General features: G+C 39.4%; 2 protein-coding genes across 5 annotated transcripts in view; one reads left to right on the top strand and one right to left on the bottom strand.

Annotated features, from left to right (window-relative positions):
* The window catches only part of MAP2K6 (mitogen-activated protein kinase kinase 6), a 121,967-nt gene extending 105,973 nt beyond the window's left edge, over positions 1-15,994 (bottom strand). The window contains exons 1-4 of one of the 4 annotated variants that reach the window (XM_081115875.1): positions 15,757-15,994; positions 12,830-12,970; positions 5,589-5,789; positions 3,307-3,432 (exon numbers count right to left, since the gene is read on the bottom strand). The gene's annotated coding sequence lies outside the window, so the exon portion shown is untranslated. The remainder of the gene's footprint in view (positions 1-3,306; positions 3,433-5,588; positions 5,790-12,829; positions 12,971-15,756) is intronic. The other 3 variants (XM_081115867.1, XM_081115877.1, XM_081115874.1) reach the window with 3 other exon arrangements.
* A 105-nt stretch (positions 15,995-16,099) lies between these two features.
* ABCA5 (ATP binding cassette subfamily A member 5) overlaps positions 16,100-24,737 on the top strand; it is a 53,385-nt gene continuing 44,747 nt past the window's right edge. The window contains exons 1-3 of the mRNA XM_081115852.1: positions 16,100-16,323; positions 21,549-21,665; positions 22,695-22,899. Coding sequence (XP_080971978.1) covers positions 21,564-21,665; positions 22,695-22,899 — 307 coding nt within the window. The 5' untranslated portion in view covers positions 16,100-16,323; positions 21,549-21,563. The remainder of the gene's footprint in view (positions 16,324-21,548; positions 21,666-22,694; positions 22,900-24,737) is intronic.

Here is a 24,737-nt window from a genome sequence, read left to right on the forward strand (position 1 = left end):
AGTCCATTGCATGTGGGGTCCTCATGGCCATGGGCCATCTGGCTGTTTGAGGCCACATGGCAGGCAAACACAGGCCACAGAGCAAGAAAGAAAAGAGGAAACAAGAAGGCAGGAGGAAGAAGAAGAGGAGAGAGAACTCTTTGTCTGGGGATTTTAACTTTCCAAGATTTCACAGGCTTGCATTGGGGTCCACCGTTCTAGCCAATCCATGGTTTCCGAGACTAGACTGACAGACAAGCACCTTCCCTACATCACCCCCAACTTCACTACGCACGTGCCCATCTCTCCCTTTGTTCGATCCCTTTCCCCAGTGATCTGCAGGGAATGGACAGGTGGTTCCCTGGGGAGTGAAGCTGTAGCTTCCTGGTGAAGCTGCCCAGATAACCATGCTTATATAATGTCTGTCCTTCCCTTTGCTCTCTTCCAGTAATTAATATTAATAACTAGCTAATTACGACAATAGCACAGGTAACAACCTGGACCTATGACTGGGAGTCTGAAGTCCAAACAGGGTTCCTGGGAACCTCCAGTCTGTAGCCAGTTGGTCAGAAGCACAGGTCGCAAACAACCTGGACTTGGAATTGGCATCTGAAGTGAGGGCAGTCTTGTGGGACAGAGCCTGTGGAGAGTATTTAATAAATGTTGGCTGAATTTATGCCATTTATTTTTGTTGTCGTTTATTTTGCTTATCATGATATCAAGGGACAGAATGTCTTTGAGGTCTTGAGGACGGTTCTCCTGCCTCTTCATCCCTTCTCACTTAATCTTCTGTACAGTCTACTTAATATATCTTGATGAAGGTCAGTCTTGTTCCTAGGAAACCTGTTCCACTGTGTAATAAGCTCATAATTAGAATTCCTTCCTATTTATTCAAACTATATCTTTAACCATAGCCAGCTCAGGTTTCTTTTTCGGTGGAGTAACATAGAAATACGTACCTAAATAAAACACCCTTCACTTCTCTGCATTGCAAGGTGGTGAGATAGGCCAGGAGGGAGAAATAGAGGCCAGCTGGAAGTTATTTTGACTCCCTTATTTCTGTACTTTTATTTGCCACTCCTAATATTTTCCCCCGTGGTGATAAAAGCCGTTTTGTTAACTTATCAGCAGTGAGTGACTTGTATAAGGGGCAGGACTGTGAGCAGAGAGAATATGGTTCCCTTCAAACTCGATGGCTGGTTTTTCCAGCTGGTGTTCTTGAGCTTCTGCATCTCTAGGCACTTCAGGTGGTCACTAAATCTCTGTTAACCCCATTCACAGATTTTGAATGTATTTACTATTAAATCAAAACACGATTTTAAATGACATATGAATATCTGACCATTTATACCAAAATATGTATAGTCTTGTCTTCAAACCATCTCAGCTAACCTTTATGTCATTTTGAATTCTTACCAGTCTGCTGTGAAGAAGATGCTTGTGAACTTAGAATCAGAACTCGCTGGATCAGGAGAATATATATGAATCGTCACCATCCTTATGTCTCAGGCACTTTGCCAAGTGCTTCACATGCATCACTTTATTCAGTCCTCACAGTACCATCATGATTTAAGTAAATTAAAGGATACATCTTAAAGATTAAAATCATGACCCTAATACAAATATACACTGAGCACATGTCCAAAACTTTATTTAACTTATTAATTCATGAGGAAACCAGTAAGATGTTATAACTGATTCAAAGGAGAATTCAAAGAACTACACGTATCAAGGCAATTAGCACTGCTGAAACAAAGTTATGAAAAAATGTAAAACAGGTGACTATCCAAAGCAATGATCAATTGCATTTCCATGGACACCATTTGCATATCTAGGGACAAGAATCCTTTGAATTACCATGAGTGTTTTACATGTTTTGAAGTTATAAAATAGCTCAAAGACAAAAGTAGAGATAACCTAGGAGAATGGTCTAAACAGGACACCCAGGATTCTGCCCACTCCAAAGTGTTTCCCTATTGTTGTTTCAGTGTTTTCCTGACAGTATTATTCCAACTCCATAGGCCTTAGAACTCAATACATGAGAATAAAAGATCAGTGTAATATATATAAGATCTCCAATTTTTGGAAAAATTATCTTTAAAAAAAGCAAACAATCAAAGAATATTAGATCTGGATCAAACATTGCAGATCAAACTTCATATATGATAGACAAAAGAATCCGAGGTTAAATAATTTGCCAGAAAATCATAAAGCTGGTTGTTGGCAGACCAAGGAGAGAACAGAAAGTAGGACTTTGCCCTAGAGTGTTATTAAAATGAACAGAAACAAAAATTTAAAAACCTTGTGTGTTAAAACAGACTTTAAATACAGGGGTGGGCAAAAGCAGGTTTACAGTTGTGAGTTCATTCTTGTATTATTTATTTATTATTGTATTATTTATTGCTACTATTAACCTACTTTTGCCCACATCTGTACATTACACTTAATGAATTACTCCTCTAAGATACAAATGAACTGAAGCAAACATCAGTTAGGAAAATTCCCTAAGATCACATAGTTCAGGATAAGATCAGAGACTGTGTTAGTATGGGAAAACCTACTTTCTCCCAGCAGGGCAAATGTAACAAACTCACATTGCTTAATTACACAAATGGTACATTCATTTTAAAATTACAAATATGTTTTCTACCTATAAATTTTTTTTAAATATGTTTTTATTGATTTTAGAGAGAGAAGAATGGAGAGGGAGAGAGAGAAACATCAATCAGTTGCCTCTTGCATGCCCCCTCCTGGGGATCAAGCCTGCAACCCAGGCATGTGCCCTGACCCAGGATGAATTGGCGACCTCTAGGTGCATGGGAGGACATTCAAACAAGTGAGCCACACCAGCCAGGGCTCTACCTGTAAGTTTTCACTGAATGGATTATTGTTTGATTCAGTACATCTGCAAGGAGACATTCTCTGAAAAGACATACTCATCAAGTGCCACTCTCCTTTTAATTAAATCAAAGTATTCCCTTGCCTTAAGGATACATTATCAAAGAGATTACTTCAATTACAGACTTGAACACTGATTTAGTAAATTAAGGATGTGCCTGACATTGAATCCAACAGATAGCTAACCTGAGTACTACAATATTTAAATTAAAAATCAAGTCAAGATTTGATTCATATATATAAAAACAAATCAAATTTTTAGAGTTGTTTTTCTTAGTTACTTAGGCTACTGAAATGTCAATATAGGTAATCAGCATGGCTTTATTTAACACACTTTAGCAAGTGGGAAAGTCCTGGAAACCCACCAATCTGCTTATCCAGAGTGGCATTACCTAAATAACAAATAAGTAAACAGATATTATAACTTACTGTTCAGGGAAATAAGCAGACTCCTGTGAGAGACTCCATATAGCTCTGTTCTTTGTACTCATCCAATCTATGTTCTCTGCTGGCAAGAGCACAGGCTTTTCAATGAGATTTGCTTTCCAGGTACATCTTGCATTTGGAAAAATTAAAGTAAGAAGGACAGCTGTGAAATCTTTTCACTGTACAGTAGGTCCTCAAATAATGGGTTCATTCAACCTTATTTCATCATTATATTGATGAGATACTGTAGGAACTTAGTTCTTGTTTGTGTTCTCCCAATTCATATACTGAAATTCTACATCCCCCCCCATTTGATGGTATCAGGAAGTGGGGGCCTTCTGGAAGGGATTAGTGACCTTATAAAAGGGACTCCAGATGTGTCATTGGCAAATACATTCTCCCATATAGTTGGTTCCCTTTTCATTTTGTTGATGGTTTCTTTTGCTGGGCAAATGCTTTTTAGTTTGATCTAGTCCCATTTGTTAATTTTTTCCTTTGTTTCCCTTGCCCTAGGTGATATATAGGCAAAAATATTGCTACGAGATGTCTGAGATTTTACTGCCTATGTTTTCTTCTACGATGTGTATGGTTTTGCAACTTGCATTTAAGTCTTTTATCCATTTTGAGTTTATTCTTGTGTATGATGTAAGTTGGTGGTCTAGTTTCTTTTCTTTTTTTTTTGCATGTACCTATCCAATTTTCCCAACACCATTTATTGAACACTATCTTTACTCCATTGCATGCTCTTGCCTCCTATAATATTTATGGTCAAATATTAATTTCCCATAAAGGCAAGAGATAATTTCCAAAATACATAAAGAACTTAAACAACTCAACACCAGGAAGACAAATTATCCAATTAAAAATGGGCAAAGGACCTGGATAGACGCTTCTCCAAAGAGGATATACAGATGGCCAATAGACTTATGAGAAAATGCTCAACATCACTAATCATCAGAGAGATGCAAATTAAAACCACAGTGAGATATCATCTCACATCTGTCAGAATAGCTGCCATCAACAAATCAACAAACAACAAGTTCTGGTGAGCATATGGAGAAAAGGGTACCCTAGTACACTGCTGGTGGGAATGCAGACTGGTGCAGCCGCTATGGTAAACAGTATGGAGTTTCCTCAAAAAATTAAAAATGGACCTGCCTTTTGACCCAGTGATCTCACTTTTAGGAATATATCCTAAGAATCCCAAAACACTGATTTGAGAGAACATATGCACCCCTATGTTCATTGCAGCATTATTTACAATAACCAAGATCTGGAAACAGCCATATCCATCATCAGTAGATGAGTGGATAGAAAAGCTGTGGTACATTTACAAAATAGAATATTACGTAACTGTAAAAAAGAAGGAAATCCTACCTTTTGCAGAATATAAGGAGCCCTATTGCTCTCTACCCTTACCAGCATATTCAAATATTTTTTAAACTTTATTTTTAAGATAGAGCTATCTATCTATCATCTATCTATCTATCTATCTATCTATCTATCTATCTATCTATCTATCTATCTATTCTCTTAAAGTTTTTTAAAGCTCATTCTTTTAAAGTTTTACTTCATCAAATTAGACTTAGCTTCCATGGCATTGCTTCATGGATGTACCACTATATTTTGAAATCCCCAGTGTCAGTAATATTTCATAGAGATAAAAATGTCCACACAGGAATCCCCATACAAAGCAAACAAACATGTAAGAAAAAAATTTAAACTTTCCATCCTTTTATTGTCTCCATTTTTATATTCATAGGAAGGAAAAGCTAAGAACTAAGAACTGGAGGTGGTTTTATGGCCACTTATTAATAGGATGCACACTCGAAGACCTATGATATAGGTTCTTTTCACTTTAAAACCCTCACCTATTTTGTAAAAAAGAAAAAAAAGGTCATTTTTGTTAGAAAACAGTAATACAGAAAAATTGCTATAGAAAGAAAGGATACTCTCCCTCAGTAACTTTTTCTTGTACTTTTAAATAAAGCCTTACTAGCAGAACACTCTCTTCCCCAATATGCACCCTAAATTGTTGTGTTCATGTACAATTTTCTCTCCTTCAGCTTGCAACAGGAATCAGTGACTTAAGAGACAGAATGGAATTAAGAACTAAATTGTACTGTGCTCTGTAGGAATGCAAATACTTATAGCATAAACTTTTAATATTAAACAGTAACAAATCTGCCCATTACCATAGCTGACAATTGTCATGAGGATACATTCACAGTGTTGTGACTTTATGTCTGACTCACCCTTCCATTCTTATTCCATTCTTAACTCACCTGTTCCATTCAGTATTACTTTACAGCACACCATGCGCAGTTCGCCTAACTTTGCCCTGAGTTGGCACCAAGCAAGTGGAAATGAAAATATCTTTCGCGTCAGTCTGTCTTGCCTCACAACATTCTCAAGCTGTTTTCCCCATTTCAGCATTTCAAGGGCAGTTCTGTCCTCTTAAAGCTGGGTTTCCATGGAAGAGGTGCCTGCAGAGTTGATAATTGAAGAAAGAAAGGAGAAAATGAAATTCACCTGGGCTGACCAATTGACAGAAGAGGTCAATCCAATGTCAAACAAAGGATATTTCAAAAGTTCATCTCAATGGATGTTTGTTTTATAGAAAACCCAGCCAGAAATGCCCTGAACCCAGAAAATTGTTCTTATGGGCTTTGAGTTTGCATCTTAAGGTTATTTTTAGAGCATATATGTTGGTTTTCAATTGATATAAATAGAGAGAAAAAACAACAACAAACCACCGAGTTGAGGAACTGGAATAACTTGAGCAGAGTGATGGAGGGGGTAGGGTATGGAATAAAATGCCACTTCTTCATATAGAAAAATGTTCTATTTCGGAAAAACAAAACTTTCCTGGTTCTAAAAAAAGTCATTTCAGCACTGCTTGTTTCGTTCAATTTAGCAGTGGAGGTATAGCAGTTCTAATTTCTCAAATGCCAAATGGTCGTTCCATTGAAGAGAAAAAAATATGTAATTAGGTGTGTATAATTTCCTTGGAATGAAATTAGGTTCCAGTTTAATTCATCCTCTGCCCATCATAGAATGGAAATTGCCAGGGTTTTTTTTGTGTTTTTTTAGTCTTATAGAAAAATGAGGTTTCCTTATATTTTAGGATCTAATACAATTGAATTTGTGCTGGGAAACAGTATTCACATCGTTCCAATGGAAGCTTTTAGCAAAGACTTGTGTCTGACTCAAAGAACATTTTTATTCCTATTGAAAACCAGGTGGTGTTTCTCCTCTTTCTGTCGACAGGTAAACCTCTGATAGAAGGGTAGCCGAGGCAAGCTGCAGCAATTCAACATAACTGCACTGCAGCCAGAAGCTGGAGGATTACGTGTATTGGGACTCCCCCAGCAAAGGAAACTTTCTCTGATAATACACAAACGTGCCATAAAATAGTAATTCACAGCCTTAAGATTGCTCAAAACAACATGCGTCTTAGACAAGTGAGACATTATCAAGCCCTGATTAAAAGAAAAATAGGGCAAGGCTATATGCTACACGTGTCCCTTGTAATAACATATCATTACAATCTCATAACAATCCTATGAAATAGTTACTATTATTTCCATTTAACAGATGAGGAAACTGAGACTGAGATATGTTCATTTATTTCCCCAAGATCAAACAGCCATCGTGTGTTGGAACTGTGATTTGAATCTACATTTTGAAAGTCACTTTATTGCCCCTGATCCTACACAAAGTCCTCTAGGCCAAATAGGCAATACTCTTATGATGGAGGGATTGAAATATAATATTTCTGTGATTCCCATATTATTAAAAGTATGATATTTTATAAACAAACTAGAATAAAATGTTTTTTATTTCTTTATCTTCACCTGAGGATATTTTTTCCATTGCTTCCAGAGAGTGGAAGGGAGAGGAAGGGAAACATTGATGTGAGAGAGACACATCAATTGGTTGCCTCCTGCACTTGCCCCGGCCCCGTGGTACGTGTGCCCTTGGCCAGAACTGAACCCAGCACCCTTCATTCTGCAGGCTGACACTCTAACCAGTGAGCCAAACCAGCTAGGGCTATAAATAAAATTTTAACATTCCCTATAAAGTAGCACAAGGTATAAATTTGGTATTTTGAAATGAGTACATGCTTCAAGATTTCATCATTCTTGTTGTTTTTTTAATTTATCTTTATGTTGAAAGTATTACAGATGTTCCTCCCCCCCATTGGTTTTTTAATGGGCAAGTGGTCTTGGTTTCCCTAACATAGCTGTGAATGTAGGGTCTAGGGCCTCTTGTTGTCTCTGAACTATTTCACAATTCTGTAAATTGCAGAAAAGTTAGGATAATGTACATGATTCTTGTCTTTAGAAACGTCAATGAATTTTGTCCAGAGGAATACAAATGATCATCACCCTGTGGATACTGACCAATTTTGCACCCGTGAGTAAATTTACTTCAGCATTCCTGATTGTGCGTGTGTGTGGTTTGAATTCTCCTTTGAACCAGCTGTAACATCTTACTGATCCCTCCATTATTAAATGAGTTAAATAAAATCTTTGGCACATGTTCATTTTGTATTTGTATATGACTCATGACTGTACCATTACTTTTTTTTTTCCTTGGACACTTCCTTTATTTCTTCCTTCCATTTGAGTATCTATTACAGGAGCCAAGTCCAAATTATCCAAGAGCCTATCACTAAGAATCGTCATCTCACTTTCGATTCTTAAGAGTTTTGGCCACATCCTTATGCACATGACCGTTTAAATCAACTCAATACATAATATTGTGCTAAGTATTTTAGGAAAAATAAAGATGACTAAGATAGTTTCCTCACTCAAGAGGCAAACATTATTTAGTACAGAGATTAAGAAATGTTCATAGCCCAGCCGGGCGTGGCTCCAAGGTTGAGCATCGACCTAGGATCTAGGAGACTGTGGTTGGATTCCCGGTCAGGGCACATGCCCTGGTTACAGGCTCAATCCCCAGTAGGGGGTGTTCAGGAGACAGCTGATCAATGACAACTCTCTCATCATTGATGTTTCTCTCTCTCTCTCTCCCCCCCCCTCCCTTCCTCTCTCTGAAATCAATAAAGATATATTTTTTAAAATGTTCACAATCATAAGGCAGAAAGTCTTTGAGTGCTTTGGAGATGCATATAGATTTAGAACAATGTGTGCTAAATGTATTCTTAAACAAAATACTAAGCTTGCTAAAAGAATGAAAAGGAATAGAAAGAAGGTGTTTTCTTGTGGCAGCAATAGGAAATATTTCATGGAAAAGGTGTAAGTTGAAGTATGTCTTGAAGGGATTTCTAAAAGTAATATGGAAGGGTATTAGAAGAGGAGCGGTTCCTCCAAGTTGAAGGAAAAGCATAAGCTTAAATAAGAAGGGTGGAAGGGTGGAGGGCATAAATAGGTAACAAGTAATCTGATTTACCAGGTTAAGATGTTAGAATAGTGGCATTATTAGAAAGTAAAAATAAATGAAAATAAAGCAGGGGTGCGGAGGAGGTAGTACAGGATGGGCAGGTGTGTAAAAGTAATTTAGTTTTAAATTTCTTACTGTCTTGTATGTCCAAAAGGAGAGAGAGACTGGTTTTATTTTTTAAGGTTAAATTTAAGAAGCAGGATCACATACATTCTAGTTCTGGGGGGTTCCTGCTTCTCAGTGTCCTGATCCGCTAATTGGTTAGTTTCACCAGTTTCCAGAAAGGTAACCGAAATCACCATCTTTGTCTCTAAGGCATACAAGTGCCATCTGGTGGTAAAAGGAGGCTATCACAGGAGTGAAACCTAGAAAACATTTATTTTTTTTTACTTGTTTATTTTTCACTTGCTATATTTATATTATGATTAGCTAATAAAAGTGGGCCACATGCTAACTGGAACAAGAAATAAAGTAGTCTAAGACAACACTGTTTGGCCACTGGATTAAGAAAATGTGAAATGAGATTAAAAATGGACTATAGACAAAAGGCTTATTAAATGTGAAACATTTGAAAATTTCACATCAAGGACTTAACATCAAATTGTATTTTGGAATGTACCTTAAAGCAGGGTTTACTTATGTTTTTAGAGACAGCTGAGAGGTAAGTGAGGAAGGGGCTGAAATCCTGAAGGTAAGGGTACTCTACCAGAATGCCCTCTCCTTCCTCTTTACCTGACTCCTCCTTAGCCCTCAGATCTTTATACAGATATAAGTTCGTCTGGACAATGTCCCTTGACCTCCCAGGTCTGTATTAGAGGAATTACTTATGTCCGCCTGCAAACTGTGTTCCCCAGGATGCTACTCACCACACTCCACTGTCACTTCCCGTTTTCACCTATAGCCCTCATTACAGTCTAAAACTCCTTGACAGCTGGTACCACATCTGTTTTATTTACTGTTGTATCCATAATGCTTAGGATAGTACACATACAGGTTGGTGCAAAAGTAGGTTTACAGTTGTTCATACGGAAAATAACACAGTAATTAATAAATAATGATACAAGAATAAACTGTGTTTCCCAGACGCACTACCGGAAACCTGCTTTTGCCCCACCCTGTATAATATGAACTCTGAAAATACTGTTTACACAATGAATGGGTAGATGAGTGAAAAGAATACATGTGAGGAACAGAGATGGAAAGTTAATATCAGTAAAGCTTAAATGAAAACATTAAATATTTTCAGGAAAATTAGTAGACAAAACCTTTTCTTTATTCATTGTATATCTATTCCCTACATGATGTCAATTTTTGTGTGATCTCTGGTGCTTTATAGTGTTCAGAGTACTTAACTTCTCTCTACCTCAGTGGGGGAAAAATAGCAGTACACAGCTCCCACTGTCGTTGTAGAGATTAAATAAAAGACTACGTAAAGCCCCAGCAGTTTTGCTCAGTGGTTAGAGAGTTGGCCCACAGACTGAAGGGTCCCAGGTTTGATTCTGGCCAAGGGCATGTACCTTGGTGGCAAGCTCGATCCCTGGGCCTGGTGGGGGCACGTGCTCGGGAAGCAACCAATCGATGTGTCTCTCTCATGTCGACGTTCCCCTCTCTCTCTGTTTCTCTCTCTTTCTCTTTCCCCCTTCTACTCTCTTTGAAAAGCAATGGAAAAAATATCCTCGGGTGAAGATTGAAAACAAAAACAAAAAAGACTACATATAAAGTACACAGAACAATGAGTAGCACATAGTATGCCCTTACTAGTCGGCTTTTATTATTTCCTACCCTTACTCAAAAAACTCCATGAAGCAACCCAGAGAGTCAAAGAAGGTAGATATTTCTTAATCCTATTTCACAAGTTAGAAAACTAGTGATCACAGAGGCTAACTATGCATATGTGATTATGCATCAATTATTAAGTTTCTGAATCCACAACATCTAAGTAATAGTTCATTATCTTTTCTACTGCATTATGCTCCCTTACAGGGAGGGAAGAAAATAAAGGACATTTGGATGCTAAATAATAAAGGCTGCATTGCAGAGAATGGAAAAAAGTTGTTTAAGAGCTGTATTATTTTTCTGTTGCTGCTCTAACAAATGACCACAATCTTAGTGACTTAAAACAACACAAATTTATTGTCTTATGGTTCAGTAGGTTAGAAGCCCAGCACACAAATCTCTCTAGGATGAAACCAAGGTGGGGCAGGGTTGCGTTTGTTTCTGGAGGATTCTATAGGGGAATGCTTCCTCCCTTTTTCCAGCATCTAGAGGCCACCTGCATTCCTCCCTCCACCTTCCTAGCCAGTAACGGTGGGCTGAGTTCTTCACATCGCATCACTTTCTCTTCTGCCTTCCACTTCTACTTTTAAGGACCCTTATGACTATATTGGGCCTACCCAGATAATCCAGGATAATCTCCCTATTTTAAAGTCAGCTGACGAGCAAACTTGATCCTAATTTTCCCTGTAAGGTAACATTCACAGGTTCCAGGGATTAGGATGTGGACAGCCTTGGGAGGACCAGGGGCATTATTCTGCCTATTCTAGAGGAACAGTGAAGTCTATGGGGAGTACTGGCAAGGGGATCCTGCAAATGAAAGGAAGGGGCAGGTGCTTGTGGGCACAGCTTTTCAAACGCAAGTGTTACAGGTATCACTACAAGCTACCTATATATATTAACTCACATAGATCTTGGCATACACTAAAGCCTCTGGATTTTTTTAGTTGTTTTTTTTTTTAAATCGATTTTTAGAGAGAGAGGAAGGGAGTGAGAGACAGAAACATTGATGAGAGAGAAAAATCATCCATCTGCTGCCTCCTGCACGCCCTCCCCCCCCCCCACTAGGGATCAAGCCTGAAACCCGAGCATGTGCCCCAACCAGGAATCGAACCAACCGGTGACCTCTTGGTTCCTGGGTCAACGCTCAACTGCTGAGTCACACCAGCTAGGCCTCTGGATGTTTTTATATGGCTAAACCAGAATCTCTCCTATTTTGCACTTCTGCAGTTTTATTTTTCAATTTGAACAAACATAGGGATTTTCATATATTTCTATTAAATTTTACTTTAGATTTTAGCTCAGAGCTTAAACTGTTCATATAATTTTGTTTCCAGGTTCAGTCTTCAGTCATATTTTCTATGCTATGTAGGTTTTTTTAATCCTCTGATTTGACCAGAATGATCATTATGACCTCACCTGTATAATTTATGAAAAATTATAAACAAAAATTTGTCTTCCATTATCCAACTAACTTTGTTTATCTAATTAAAATTATATCAAGCTTTTATTTTAGAGTCTCATCCACAAATATCATGAAAGACTAAACACTTTGCTGAAATTAATTTATATCATGACTATACAATTCCCATTTTAACTTTAAGATAAAATTTTTAAAAAGGAGCATAATATGACTTATCTTTAGGTAGTTTGGTTCTCAGTGACCACCAAACTCTCTTGTAACTGTTCATAAAATATACTTAATCATGTTCTCTTGAATTTTACTTTTCTGTTTTAAAGTTTTTAGTGTCTACCTACTAAACAATTTTTAAAAGCAAGTGATCTATTATCTTTTTCATATTTTACAGTTTCTCTGAACCTAACAGCAATGGGTCTTAGGTTACCTGTAAACAGCTGTGGGATGTAATTTGTGCCTGGAACACACGAACTTACTTGAAACAGATAGGTGTTTGCTTACTATCTCCTCACCTATCTTGAGTTTCAGTTCTCTTTCTATGTTGTTTCACCTTTACTACTTTAAAGCCTATTTTTCTTACAGAGTTTTAAGGAAAAACACACACACACAAGTAGAGTCAAGTCTCTTTTTTTTTTTTTTGCCTTTGCATTATATCGTAAGTCAATATAGTGCACTCAAGATATATAGGTGTTAATAAAAATCTATGCAGGCTTATTTCTTTTTGCCATCTAATACATTCTTCATTATGGTTAAACCAATCTCCCCATCTTTTCCTCTTGAAAGTAACAGGTAATTACAACCCTCAATGATTTCTCTACATTAATTTATAGTTTGCATCACATAGTTTAACAGTAAAATAAATATTATCTTCCATTTGATACTCTTGTATTTCTTTTTTGGTCTCAGAATAATTGTTGATTTCTTTACCTTTTTTTGTTCAGCTGCAAAGTTAGGGTTCTTGTTAAGGAGAATACTAGGCAATCGATATACTCCTGTTGGTTGGTTGAGTTTTTAAACATCAAATTTGGCAAAATATTCTTCAAATATTAATCTCCTTGAATAATTTTTCTGTTTGGAGAAACACAAAGAACGAAAACAATACTTGGAATTCTTTTAAATGTAATAAAAACAGCAACACAATAGTAGTAGTAATAAAAGCCAAACTAAAACTACCTTCAGAAGTCATTCCCTTCTCCAACCCTCCATCAAAATTATTTAATTAAACATTTCCTGAGGCATTTAACAACAATGTCAGCCATATTTGAGATGGTAGCTTGGAATTCTGTTGTTAAAGATGTGGGAGTTTTTCTTTCTACTTTCTCAGTCAAGGCTGTGTTTCTTTATTTGTCTTGCCCTGTTCTAGAAAAAAGGCACCAATTTGAAATTCTTTGACATTAAACCTAACTTAAACCTTGAATTTAGAAACCGTATCACTCTCTTGGCACTTTATTTTTAGTTTGTGGAAATGGCAAATGTGTAAAAACAAATAATGTTTAATAGTACTATTTTTAAAATGGTATATGGGATTTTTAATGTATTGATAATCATGCAAAATAATGTACTGATAAGACATCAGAAAAAACTGCTCTAACAATTTAGAAGTTTTGCTCTTAATTTTGGCAAAAAACCCCCACAAGAAATCCATTAAACAAGGCTTTGGTTGCTATCAAGTACAAAAGCAACACAAACAGAATCCAGTGCTCACCAGCAGGAGGTTATGGTGTAGGTTGGTGGTTAGAGTAACAAGTCTTAATCTCTTTCTCTACAGAAAATACTGTCAACATTTTGGCTCACTGTTTACTTTGTTCAGCTAGGCAGCTTGTTAAATCTCAATCTACAACTTCTATAACCTATGTGCTCCCCTGTGATTTATTTGTCTAAGAATCTATTAACGAGGCATGGGGATTTAGGTTGCCACCATGACAACCAAGCAGTATGCCTTGTTGTTCGCTATTTCCTAGATACAGAAGCTCCGAGAGTAATATCTTCCCTGCAGAATGCTTGGACCTGGTAACTATGGAAATGTAGGTTAAGATTTTGGGGTTAAATTGTTTACAAGGTACATGCAATCTGACAAGCATCCCACTCAAAGAGAGTAAAGTATGTCATGGCCAATACCTTACTCTGCGCTGTCTTTTTATTAAAAGGTCTTTTTCCATATTCTGTTACGTAATTCCCACAACCACATTATCGTAATAGTTTTGTCACTCATTCCATAAGAAGAATTTAATTTTCCCTTTCTTCTATTAAGGTAGATTTTGCTAAGTGGACATTTTGTGGAGATAATAGTAACAACGGTATACATTTTCTTGTATGTATTTTCTCATCGGCAGTGCTAGCATCAACATTTACTTCATTCTGTGATGCATAAAATCCGGAAATTTAAATTGGTACAAGAAAAAGCCCTTAATTCCACACTACTTACAATCTAACTGTAGAGAGACAGCGCCTAAGTAAAATGTTATGAACAAGATGGGAGCACGTGTGCCGCTGAGGGGAAAGCGAGATCGTTTTGTCCAGGGGATGAGAGTTTTACAGAATCACTGGGTGCTGGTCATGTTACCTTGAGGCAAGAGTGGAAACGTAAACAGAATGAATGACAGAGGACATCACAAGGCCGAGAAACTCAGGAAGCAAATGCTTCCAGTGCTGGTAGAAGCGATGAGTGGGCTTCCCCACGGTAAGGCGGGTGCAGGCTACTAGTCAGAAGGACAATGGGAAGGGCCGGGGTGAACGCATCATGCAGTAAGGCATTTTTACCAAGTTTGTCTCTGACCCGCATTTACTTACTTGCCCGCCAATTCAAGGCCTCTAATAATGCGTTCTTCTGATAGCCAATAATGTGGCCATAATGGAGTATGGGGCCAGGTGGGTGCTTGGGGCCGCGGGGGGCGCACCCTGCAGAGGGCACGGTTTCCCCGCCACTTCGCTGTACATCTGCAGCTGGTGTGGAATGGTTTTGAGTGGAAATCGTGGTTGAACAATATAAATCAGTAAGTAAATAAATAAATAAAATGCAAAAAAAAAGAAAAAAAAGAATGCATTCTTCTGAATTTGTAACTAACATGTTTTTAGATATTTCAAGAGAGGGAAAAAGAAATACCATGAATAATTTTCATTCCCCGCCTTCTTCAGGATTCCGGGGGAGTTTCTAGGGCACAGTCTATTTCCCTTCCCCCACTGCCGATGCCGGGTGTTGAACCCTCACGGATTCGGCTAAACCTCTTTGAATTTCCTGTTTAACCCATATTCGGTAAAGCAAATGAAACTCGATTCCTTGTGGGGTTTTTTGTTTGTTTGTTTGTTTGGTTTTTTGTAGAGCTTAGCATTGCGACTGTTGGGGAGATTTCGCTTAAATTGGGGACACATTTTTAAAAATGCACGATGTACATGGGATCGACAGAATTTAAAAAAAAAAAAAAAATTCTTTCAAGTTCACCTCCCTCAAGGAGAGAAATGGGCCCGTCAAGAAATCAGGAGAGGGCAACCTGCAAGGCCAGTGCCGGGAGCGCTTCCCTACGGTCATGGTTGTCCGCCACTTAGGTCACTTCACAAGCACCAGTTTGTCTGCTCCGCAGAAGCGATGGTGTCTCTCAGAGACCATCTGCCTCGGGCCATTTTTTTTTAAAAAAATTCAGAACCTGCCGCTTCCCCAGACTCTCCTGAGAACCCTTCAGGAGCTCAAAGCAGCCCAGGTCGGCGTGTGACGGGGGCGCGAGGCAGCGGCTGTGACAGCGAGGCCGCCGCCCCCACACGCCGCGGGAAGAAGGGGCTGCGGAGGGAACCGGCCCGCAGGCCCCGCCAGGGCCGCTCCGACGCGGGGAAACGCGACACGGAAAAGCAGGGATCCTTACAACTAGCGGCGCCCCGCCGACAGCCGCGGGGACGGCCGCAGGGCAAGGTCACGCGGTTGGGACTCACGCCCGAGCTCCTGACTTCAGGCCGGCTGTTCCCGCCGGCGCCTCCCGGGGGAGCGCGCGGAGGTCTCCACAGAGCAGTCACACGGCGCGGCGCTCCCGGGACTCGGCCGCTCGGCGCGCGCGCGCGCGCACGCGCGGGGCCCTGGTCTCCGCGCGCCCCGCCCCCTCGGAGCCCCGCCCCCCGGCGCGCGCCCCTCCGCGACGCACCGCCCTCCCAGCCTGCGCCGGGGCGCGCGCGCCCGCCCGCGGCCGGGTCCTCCAGGAGCCCCGCCCTCCAGGTGCGCTCAGCCGGAGGCGGAGCCCGGCTTCCGGTGCCGCGCGCTGCTCTCTCGGGAGCTCTGCGGCCCCTGCGTCTCCGTGGGCGCAGCGGTGGGGCCGCGCGCGCGCGCGCGCGCGGGGCCGCGCCCTCACGCACTTTTCGGAGCTCGGTCCCCGGCGCGGGCTGCACACACGGAGCGCGTCCCGTTCTGACAGCGCTGCGGCTCCGGCCCCGGCCCTGAGGTGAGGGCGGCGCCGAGGGCGGCGGCGTTTGAGGCTCACCCGGGGAAACCTCTGGGGGATGATGGGGTCGAGCCCGGCGTCCGGAGGCGGCCGTTGAGGGGCTGGCGGGAGAGCGGCGGCGGGATGGGTAGGGTCGGGGTCTGAGGGGGAGGCGGCGGGCGTCGGAAGGAGGCCTCTCCTTCAGCGCGCAGGAAGCGCGCCCCCCCGCCCCCGCGGGCTCGGGTGTGCGGATGCCCGGGGCACTGAGGGGGCCCCGCCGGGCACCCGGGACCCGGGCCGGCTGTGGGACGACCTCCAGGCTGCGTCAGGTTGGTCGCGGTCGCTTCCATCCCCGGGGCGTGGTGTGAGAGGGGGAATGTCGGTGTCCGCCCCGCACCCCGAGAGCCGCGTCGCCTGCTCACCGCGTATTCCTCGGGGGTCCGTGCTCGTCGCTCCCGTGCGTGTCGTGGGGAGTCGGGTGAGGGGGAGATGCGCACAGCCCGTGACGCGGTTTGGGGGCACATACCCTGATTGCTGAACCGCGAGGAGAAGCTCCAGGAGTGGAAATATTTCTGCACGGGTGCAGGCGAAGCGGGCTGGAGGCGTCGAGCTCCTTTTGAGGCGATGAAGTAGCGCAGGGAGGGTTTGTCCTGGGCTCCCGAGGCCTGCGCTGTGCATTGAGAAAAGAAACCGCTCTTGGGGAGTCGGGACGGTCGCGCCTGCCGGGCGTCGAGGGTGCGCTGAAGGGGCGGCGGGGGAAGGCAGCCCGCGTCGGGCTCCCGGCGCTGCCGGCGCCGCGTCCTCGCCTTCAGTCCTCACGGCGGCGCCTCTCGCTGGGCCACGGGGACAGCGGGTCGCGGCGACGTTCAGTCGCCTGTTCAGGTCCCAGCCGGCGAACAGGTAGAGCTGAGGTCCCGACCCAGGGACGCCAGACTCCGAATTCGGGCGCTTGACGTTTTGTGTGGGCCCAGGGAGCGATATGACCTGTTTTTAGGGAAGACCCCGCGCGAGAGAACATTATTTAGGTTACAAGTCCTCACAAGGCGTGAGTCCTTGAACGCGTGCTGTTTTAAGCGCGTTAGCCTTGAGACAGGGTCTTCTGTAGGGAAATCGTACACTCGGGGCGAAAGCAGGTATGTTCGTGCATTTCATGTTTGTTTGAATGTGTCCTTTCCCAGGTGCTTAACCTCTGTGCCCAGAGGACCGAGATGAGTAAACTGTGTAACCTCCGCTCTTGAGTTTAATGGAGGAGATGATCTTATAAAAGAATTTTGTAGGGTTCTGCTGGATGTGGCCACCTCCATTAGCGTGTGAGTTAATTGGATTAAAAGAGTTTTAAGCACAGGCTTTGAAGGATCCATTAAGAAGAGGTATTGGACAGCTTACCCATGCACCACTGCATCGTTCTTTTCCCGTTCAGCAAGAAATACTGTCCTAAAATTTAGTTTAAATCACATAAACAATTGGTATTTTGTTGTACGGTTACACTGCCTTCAGTGAGTTTTAAAATAATGGAGAAGAGGACATCTATTATTTATGATTTTGTAGTGCTTTTACTTTATTAGTTGAGAAGCCACTGCGGGCAGGATTTCTTTCAAGTCATCTGCCAAGCCTGTGCATAACCTCTTCTTCCAAAAACTGAATGTTAAATTAAAAGGACAGGGTGGGGCAAACGTAGGTTTATAGTTGTTCATATGGAAAATAGGGCAGTAACTAATAAGTAATACTATGAGAGTAAACTGTTGTGTTTCGTGTACTCACCGCTGTAAACCTACCTTTGCCCCACCCTGTATAGCGAATACCAGATTCCACTTAAGCTTTTACGGCTCGGAGTTCTAATGAACGCAGAGTCTTCAGTTTGGACTGAAGTAGCACATAGTTGAAATATATGACATTACATTAGGCACAGCTGTAGGCAGGTGGGGAGAAGGGATGGCAGGGCATTTTGGAAATTTCCAATAGCTTCATTTTTCTTGGTGAGGTAGAAATCAGCTCATGATCCGAGGGTGATGCTGCGGGTGGACGCTTTGGGGATTTGGGAGAGTGCATGGATTAGTGAACTGTACGATTGCCAGGCAATTAACCAGTCATGCTGAGATATGAAAAGCCCAGTAGAGGAAATAGGGACTGCTCTCCATGGGTGCACAAAATAGAATGTCTAATTTGATTTTGCATGCTAGGCATTTCACAACCGATTTCCATGGTCTGTCTTTACAGTGTCCCATGGAGCACGCACCTGCAACCCTTTGCCCTAACTCACTTTGCCTGTGCCTCTGCCATGTTGCAGATGTCCTTGTTCTTTATGCAAGTTAAGCCCTTTTGGGAGTCTAGCTTTTCCATTCTTTTTTCTCTGCCTGGAATTTTCATTCCAGTCTTTTCCAAGCTCTTTCCCCTGATTGCACATATCACATTATATAAAATTTTATCTATCTGTAAAGTCAGTGACAGTGTCTAACTTATTTCTTGTCATTATGTTTAGGGCATGAATCCCTCAGTAAATGTTAAATGAATGTGCCACTTTTCTTCTTTCTTATTCTTTTACTCCATAACAGGGGTCAGTACACTTTTTCTGTAAAGAGCCATATAGCCAAGTATTTTAGGTTTTGCACACCATCTGGTCTCTGTTTCAGTTACTTAACTCTGCTGTAGCACAAAGCAGGCATAGATAATACTGAAACGAATGAGCATGGCTGTGTTCCAGTAACACTGTATTTATAGACACAAAATTTGAATTTCATGTAATTTTTACATGTCACAAAATATTATTCTTTGATACCACCCCCAACCATTAAAAATGTAGAAAAACACTCTTAACTCAGGTCATGCAAAACAGGCTGGATTTAGTCGCCACCTCCTCCATTGTAATTTGCAGACCTTTGTTCTATAAGAACTATCAGCAAGCCTCGATAAAGTAATTTGCTGGAAGGTGATACTGGTTATATTACCTTTGGTGGTAGAGAAGCAAAGATAAATTAGGCAGCCTTTTTTGTCAAGGATCTCATGGTTAAGTTCAAGATTAAGACATGTAAACAAATAATGATGACCCAGTTTGGTAGCTGCAATTACAGTTTATTTATTGGATATGGATGTGGAACAAAGGAGTGATAATCGGCTTTGCTGGGGTGGACCAGAAGTAACCTCTAACATCATCTGTTGGAGAAAGGGAACATTTTCAGCTGAGAGCCTTTCTGAGAATCTTTCAAGCTTGTTAAGGTGGTTGACCACATCTCTTATCAGGAGGCTATGAACATCAGAGTGATTCCTCTTTTTTTTTTTTTTTAATAAGATATAATCTGAATTCATTTCTCTCAGAAATAAAACGAATGCATTCCAAATGATTTTTCCTTAACAGTTATTTCTAAAGGTCATGTACATTTTGTATTGCTTTGAGACAGGTGAAATATGTTTCATAGCATGTTAATGTAATCAATATTTCTTTAATAAATGAGTTTCTGATATTGAATTTCAGATTACATGGCTTCTAGTCTTTAAGTCAATTATTAATATATTAGAAAAGGAAGGTGGGCTTTCAGTTTTCTTGCAGTTTATTAGATTTAGTATGAATTATTTTATTTAGGAAAGTATTCATCTAGGAAAGTTAAATATTTGATTAATATTAGGTGTTTAAAATGTATCTAATTATTATTTAAAGCTATACAGCAAACTTAATGCATTCCTCAGGTATGCTGTGAAGCAGTGGAAAGTGACTTAAAAATATTGTACCTTTATTTCTGTGTCTTTGTCACTGATCTTTAGCAGTTAAGAATTGGGTTTGTTAAAGAGTTTTAAAGGTACTGCATTGGTAAGGCTTTGAGTTGGAACTATATCAAGTATTATAAGTTTTTCATAAAGTATGCTATGTTAAAAATATGCCATTAGAAGTTTTATTGTATTTCAGTTGTTAGTTTGTGCTTTCAAGGATCATCTTCTAATATATGTTGCAAAAGAGAAAGTCTTATATATGTTGTAGAATCAGAAAGCTGCTCTTTAATGTTGTATGGTCCTCTCCACCATTTCCAGCTCAGCTTGTGTGAACTGTTACTAGAGAGCGAACTCCTGGATATTGTCTGCATGATTCTGTTCTCACAGCCAATGTTAAATGTGGGGCAGGCCAGGCATCCTTTACTGCCTTTTCCTTTTATTCTTTTGAACACCACCACTTGCTGGAACACTTATTTAATAGCTGCTTTAAAATTTTTGTCAGATAATTCCAAAATCTTGGCATTGACCTCTACTGATTTTCATTTCTTTAAAGAGTTGATATTTTCCACATGCTTCATTTGCCAAGTAATTTTGGTTTGTATGAGGCTTTGAGTTTTGTTTTAATCCTATGGAGAGCTTTGATAATTTTCTTTTAGTCTGCTGTCAACCTGGTTAGGTTCAGGCTGCAGGTTTCTACCCACACTCTTTGAGCTATGGTTGTAGTTTTGGTTTAGTTTTCAAAAACCTTTGCAATGCAATTTGGATCTATCCTGTGTGTGCCACTCAGTGACGGGTCCGGATCTGGGCAGTGGTCTGACATCTGTTCATCCTCAAGTCTTTGGTACACAGGATAGGATTAGATCCATGTATGCCCAATTTGGGGGTTAGTCCAAGAATAATTAAACAGCATTGTGTTTCTTTCCTGAGCTCCTTTTTATTTGCTCTTCCTGGTACTTTCCCCTTTTCCATCCTCCAGCCAGAAGACAATGGTTTATTTGCGTCACTGGGTTACACACTTGCAACCACACTAAAGACATCCAGGGTCTGGTGGTGGGAGGTAGAGAAGAAAGCAGTGGGATTTGGCCCCACCCTTTTGGAACCGTAACTCCGCTTAATGAAGAGAAAGGTTCCCTTGCTTCAGAGTTTTGGCTCCATTAAACTTCTGTTATTGCAGTCTGGCACTACTATCTTGTGATTACTTGGGGACAGGGACACAAAAGAAAGTAGAAAAGAAAAAAAAGATTGGTGCCCTGGTGCCTACTTTCAGTGCATTCCAGGGAAAAAGCTCACTGCTGGTTGGATGGTAGTTATAATTCTGATTCCTTCTTGTTTCACATGCTGCCATTTACTGTAAAGGGTCTTCAAATTGCTACTCTATGCATTCTGTCCAGGTAGGAGAGACAGCTTGGGAGTATGCTTAACTCCCTCTAACCTGAGACTGAGACATCTGTCTGTTTTGCCAATTAAAAATGACATGTTCTTAACTGTGTGGTTCCAGTTTTATTTATTTTTAATTTTTTCAAATTTTCACCCCCCTTTAATAGACTGATCCAGAAAACATGGCTACTGCAATTAGGGAGGTGGGAGTTTGGAGACAGACCAGAACACTCCTGCTGAAGAATTACCTAATTAAATGCAGGACTAAAAAAAGTAGTGTTCAGGTAAGTTAAATGTTTTTCTTCTTATCCTTTGTTGCAGTTTATTCTGCATTTCATCTTTAAGAGATGTTTATTTTGCTGGATAAGTTTTTATTGTAATTTTATATTTTTAGGTTCCTTTAATTTGCTTGTGAAGTAAAAAACTTAGCCATAGGAAAGTACCTGTTTTCTAAATGTTAAAAATGCTAATGGTTCCTAAATTTAGTTAATTTCTGATATCAGTGCTTAATTTTGAATTTTTGGAAATGCATTTCCCAAGTTTCATGAAATGAAAAATGAATTGCACAGACAACTTTGTTGAACCTTATTTCACAGTTTATCCCCCATAAACTCCCATCTTTTGGACTCTGGATTGACTTGTCTAAATTTACCAAAATTGTGTCATATATTTGTTTAAAGTGATGTTTTAAAGCATACATTATTTTAAGAGGTAAAAGAAAGTAAGAACTCTGGCTAACCAGTTAATAATAATTTTAAGGATGAAAATATATTGTTCATCTTCTCCTAAAACCAGCAGAACAATTAAATAGCAAGATAAAATGATAGATAATTCATCCCTGTTAAAGGGGACTATTGAATTTTACTGAATGGAGTTTTAAAAGTAGAAATTTAGGTTTATTTAAAGCATGAGTTTTAATTTAGAATTAAATAAAGACACTTTTATGGTGATCCCTATAGGGGTTGATAAGTTATTTTAAGTCAAGTTATATATGCTTAAATGTATTATATTTTATATTAGTAACCTATGATGTTTAAATACATATTAGTTTTTATGTCTTTTAATTTATTATGTGACTTGAATTTTAAAATATTACAGTAAAAATGTAAAGGAAGATTAATATGCCTGTTGGGTTAGGTGAGATGCTCAATACACTATTTCTTTTAAGGTAGAATTGCTTTTACTTTTGTACTTAAGAAAAGAGCCAACTTTCTCATGTTTTTTTGGTATTCATTATATTATTTGTATAGAAACCTTGATGAATGTTGTTCCCATTGTTATACTTCATAATCATTTTGTTTCCTTTATTATAGGAAATTCTTTTCCCACTATTTTTTTTATTTTGGTTAATATTAATTAGCATGATGCATCCAAACAAGAAATATGAAGAAGTACCTGACATGGAACTTAACTCTATGGACAAATCCATTCTCTCCAGCCTAGTTCTTGGATATGCTCCAGCGACTAACATTACAAGAAACATCATGCAAAAGGTTTCTACTGATCACCTTTCTGATGGTATTGTGAGCTTATATATGTATTCTATCTGTTACAGAAAGCCTCTTCAGTAATTTTCTGCTTGCATTATTGAGTAAATAACATTCTTAACACTTAGAGACATGGCCCTTCACCGTATAGTTTTATAAAAATATTAAAATCATTTCATTCTTCTCCCTTATTTTTTGTGTGAAACCTTAATTTATATTTTTGGTAACAGGAAGCATGTTTTATATGTTTTAATAGTTTATATTTAGTTCTTAAGCCATTTATAAAATAAGTATATTTATACAGGATAAAAGATTTGAAGGAACATTTCATTTTGATTCTGTCTCATATAACAAAAGAAGCTGGAGATACATGATAAAGATTATAAAACAGAATCTTTTCAGATTGCCATGCTTATTTATGGAGGTAGAGGTATATGGTGTAAACTGAAGAAGTGCTTAGCTTTGGAGATTGTGACTGTGGCTCGGTATCTAAGTCTATTTTTCTGTTTGTACTTCACACAAAGAAATGGAATAGAAAACAGTGTAAGCAGTGAGGTACTCATGAGTCTAAAGTGACTGAGAGAGAACCTAAGGCAGGAGCTGGAGAAAGTGATAGAAACGTTCATACTTTGGTGATTGATTTAATGAAATGCTAAGTTATAGAAAATAACAGATTAACATGTCATGTATAGGATAGTTGTAATTAACTTCTAGTATATGTTATGACATTATTAGATTAGTGCATCACTGAATAGGAGATGTTTATACAATCAGGAGTCAACTTCCCCCATTGACTTCTTTCTGACTTATTGTTATTTAATATTTTTATCAAACACCTATCTTATTGGTATATAACATGTTTGTTGGTTTATCATATTATGCACAAGTAACATGGATAGCCATAATAATTTAGCATGCCAGCTCAAAAAACTGATCAGAAATGTTAAGAACAAAATTCATTGGTAAGCCTAAGTGGGAGAAAAGGGTATACACCAAAGAAATTCAAGTCAATGTATACTAACTTAGATGCCAAAATAGTGGAAACATATATAGATTTTTTAAAAGTTCTGTCTTTTTAACAACAGAACTATCCAAAAGTGGGATATACATTCATACACAGTAACATGACTGAGAGGATGTTGAACTAACAGCATTTTTATTCATATCAAGCCTGAAGTTGTATGTCTACCTTAAAAGGTCTGGAAAATCACAATAATTAACATTTAAGTAATACTTTATAGTTTACAAAGCATTTTTATATTTGTGACTGCATGTGATCTTAACAACTCAGTGTGATCAGGTGGGTATTGAAGATGAGGATATTAAAGTTTTGGGGAATCATTTATCTGTGCTCACTCAGCTAATAAGTAATAAAGTTAAGGACTAATCCTGTGTTCTTTCCATTTCACTACATGTTCTGAAGCTTCTGTACCGAAAACTAGCGGCTTGTAAATCTCAAGGAGATATTTTAAAATTAGGATTATCTGATGTGAGTGGAGCTAAATGATGACTATGGTATTTTCTCCATATATCTTCTAAGAAAAGAACAAGCAATATTGGGTTTAAGTGGCAATTTTTACTCAAAGAGGAGTTTTGCATCATAGTTACTAAAATACATACTTAGTGTCTGAGAAGGATTATGGAATTTTCTTCATAAGAAGGAATATTTGAAAATAAAATATTCGCTCATTTATCAAGGAGTTATTTGTATAGTTTTACTTGGAGATAAGTGAATTGCATGTATTACATATAAAGTGTATACTCTTATCATACTAATAACTTACATATTACACTGACGTAATTTGTATAATTAAATGACAGTTAAATAGTGTGTGTAAAATTATACTATTTTATTATTTGTTAACTTGG

Source organism: Miniopterus schreibersii (assembly GCF_964146895.1).
Source record: "Miniopterus schreibersii genome assembly, chromosome: 16".
NCBI lineage: Eukaryota > Metazoa > Chordata > Mammalia > Chiroptera > Miniopteridae > Miniopterus > Miniopterus schreibersii.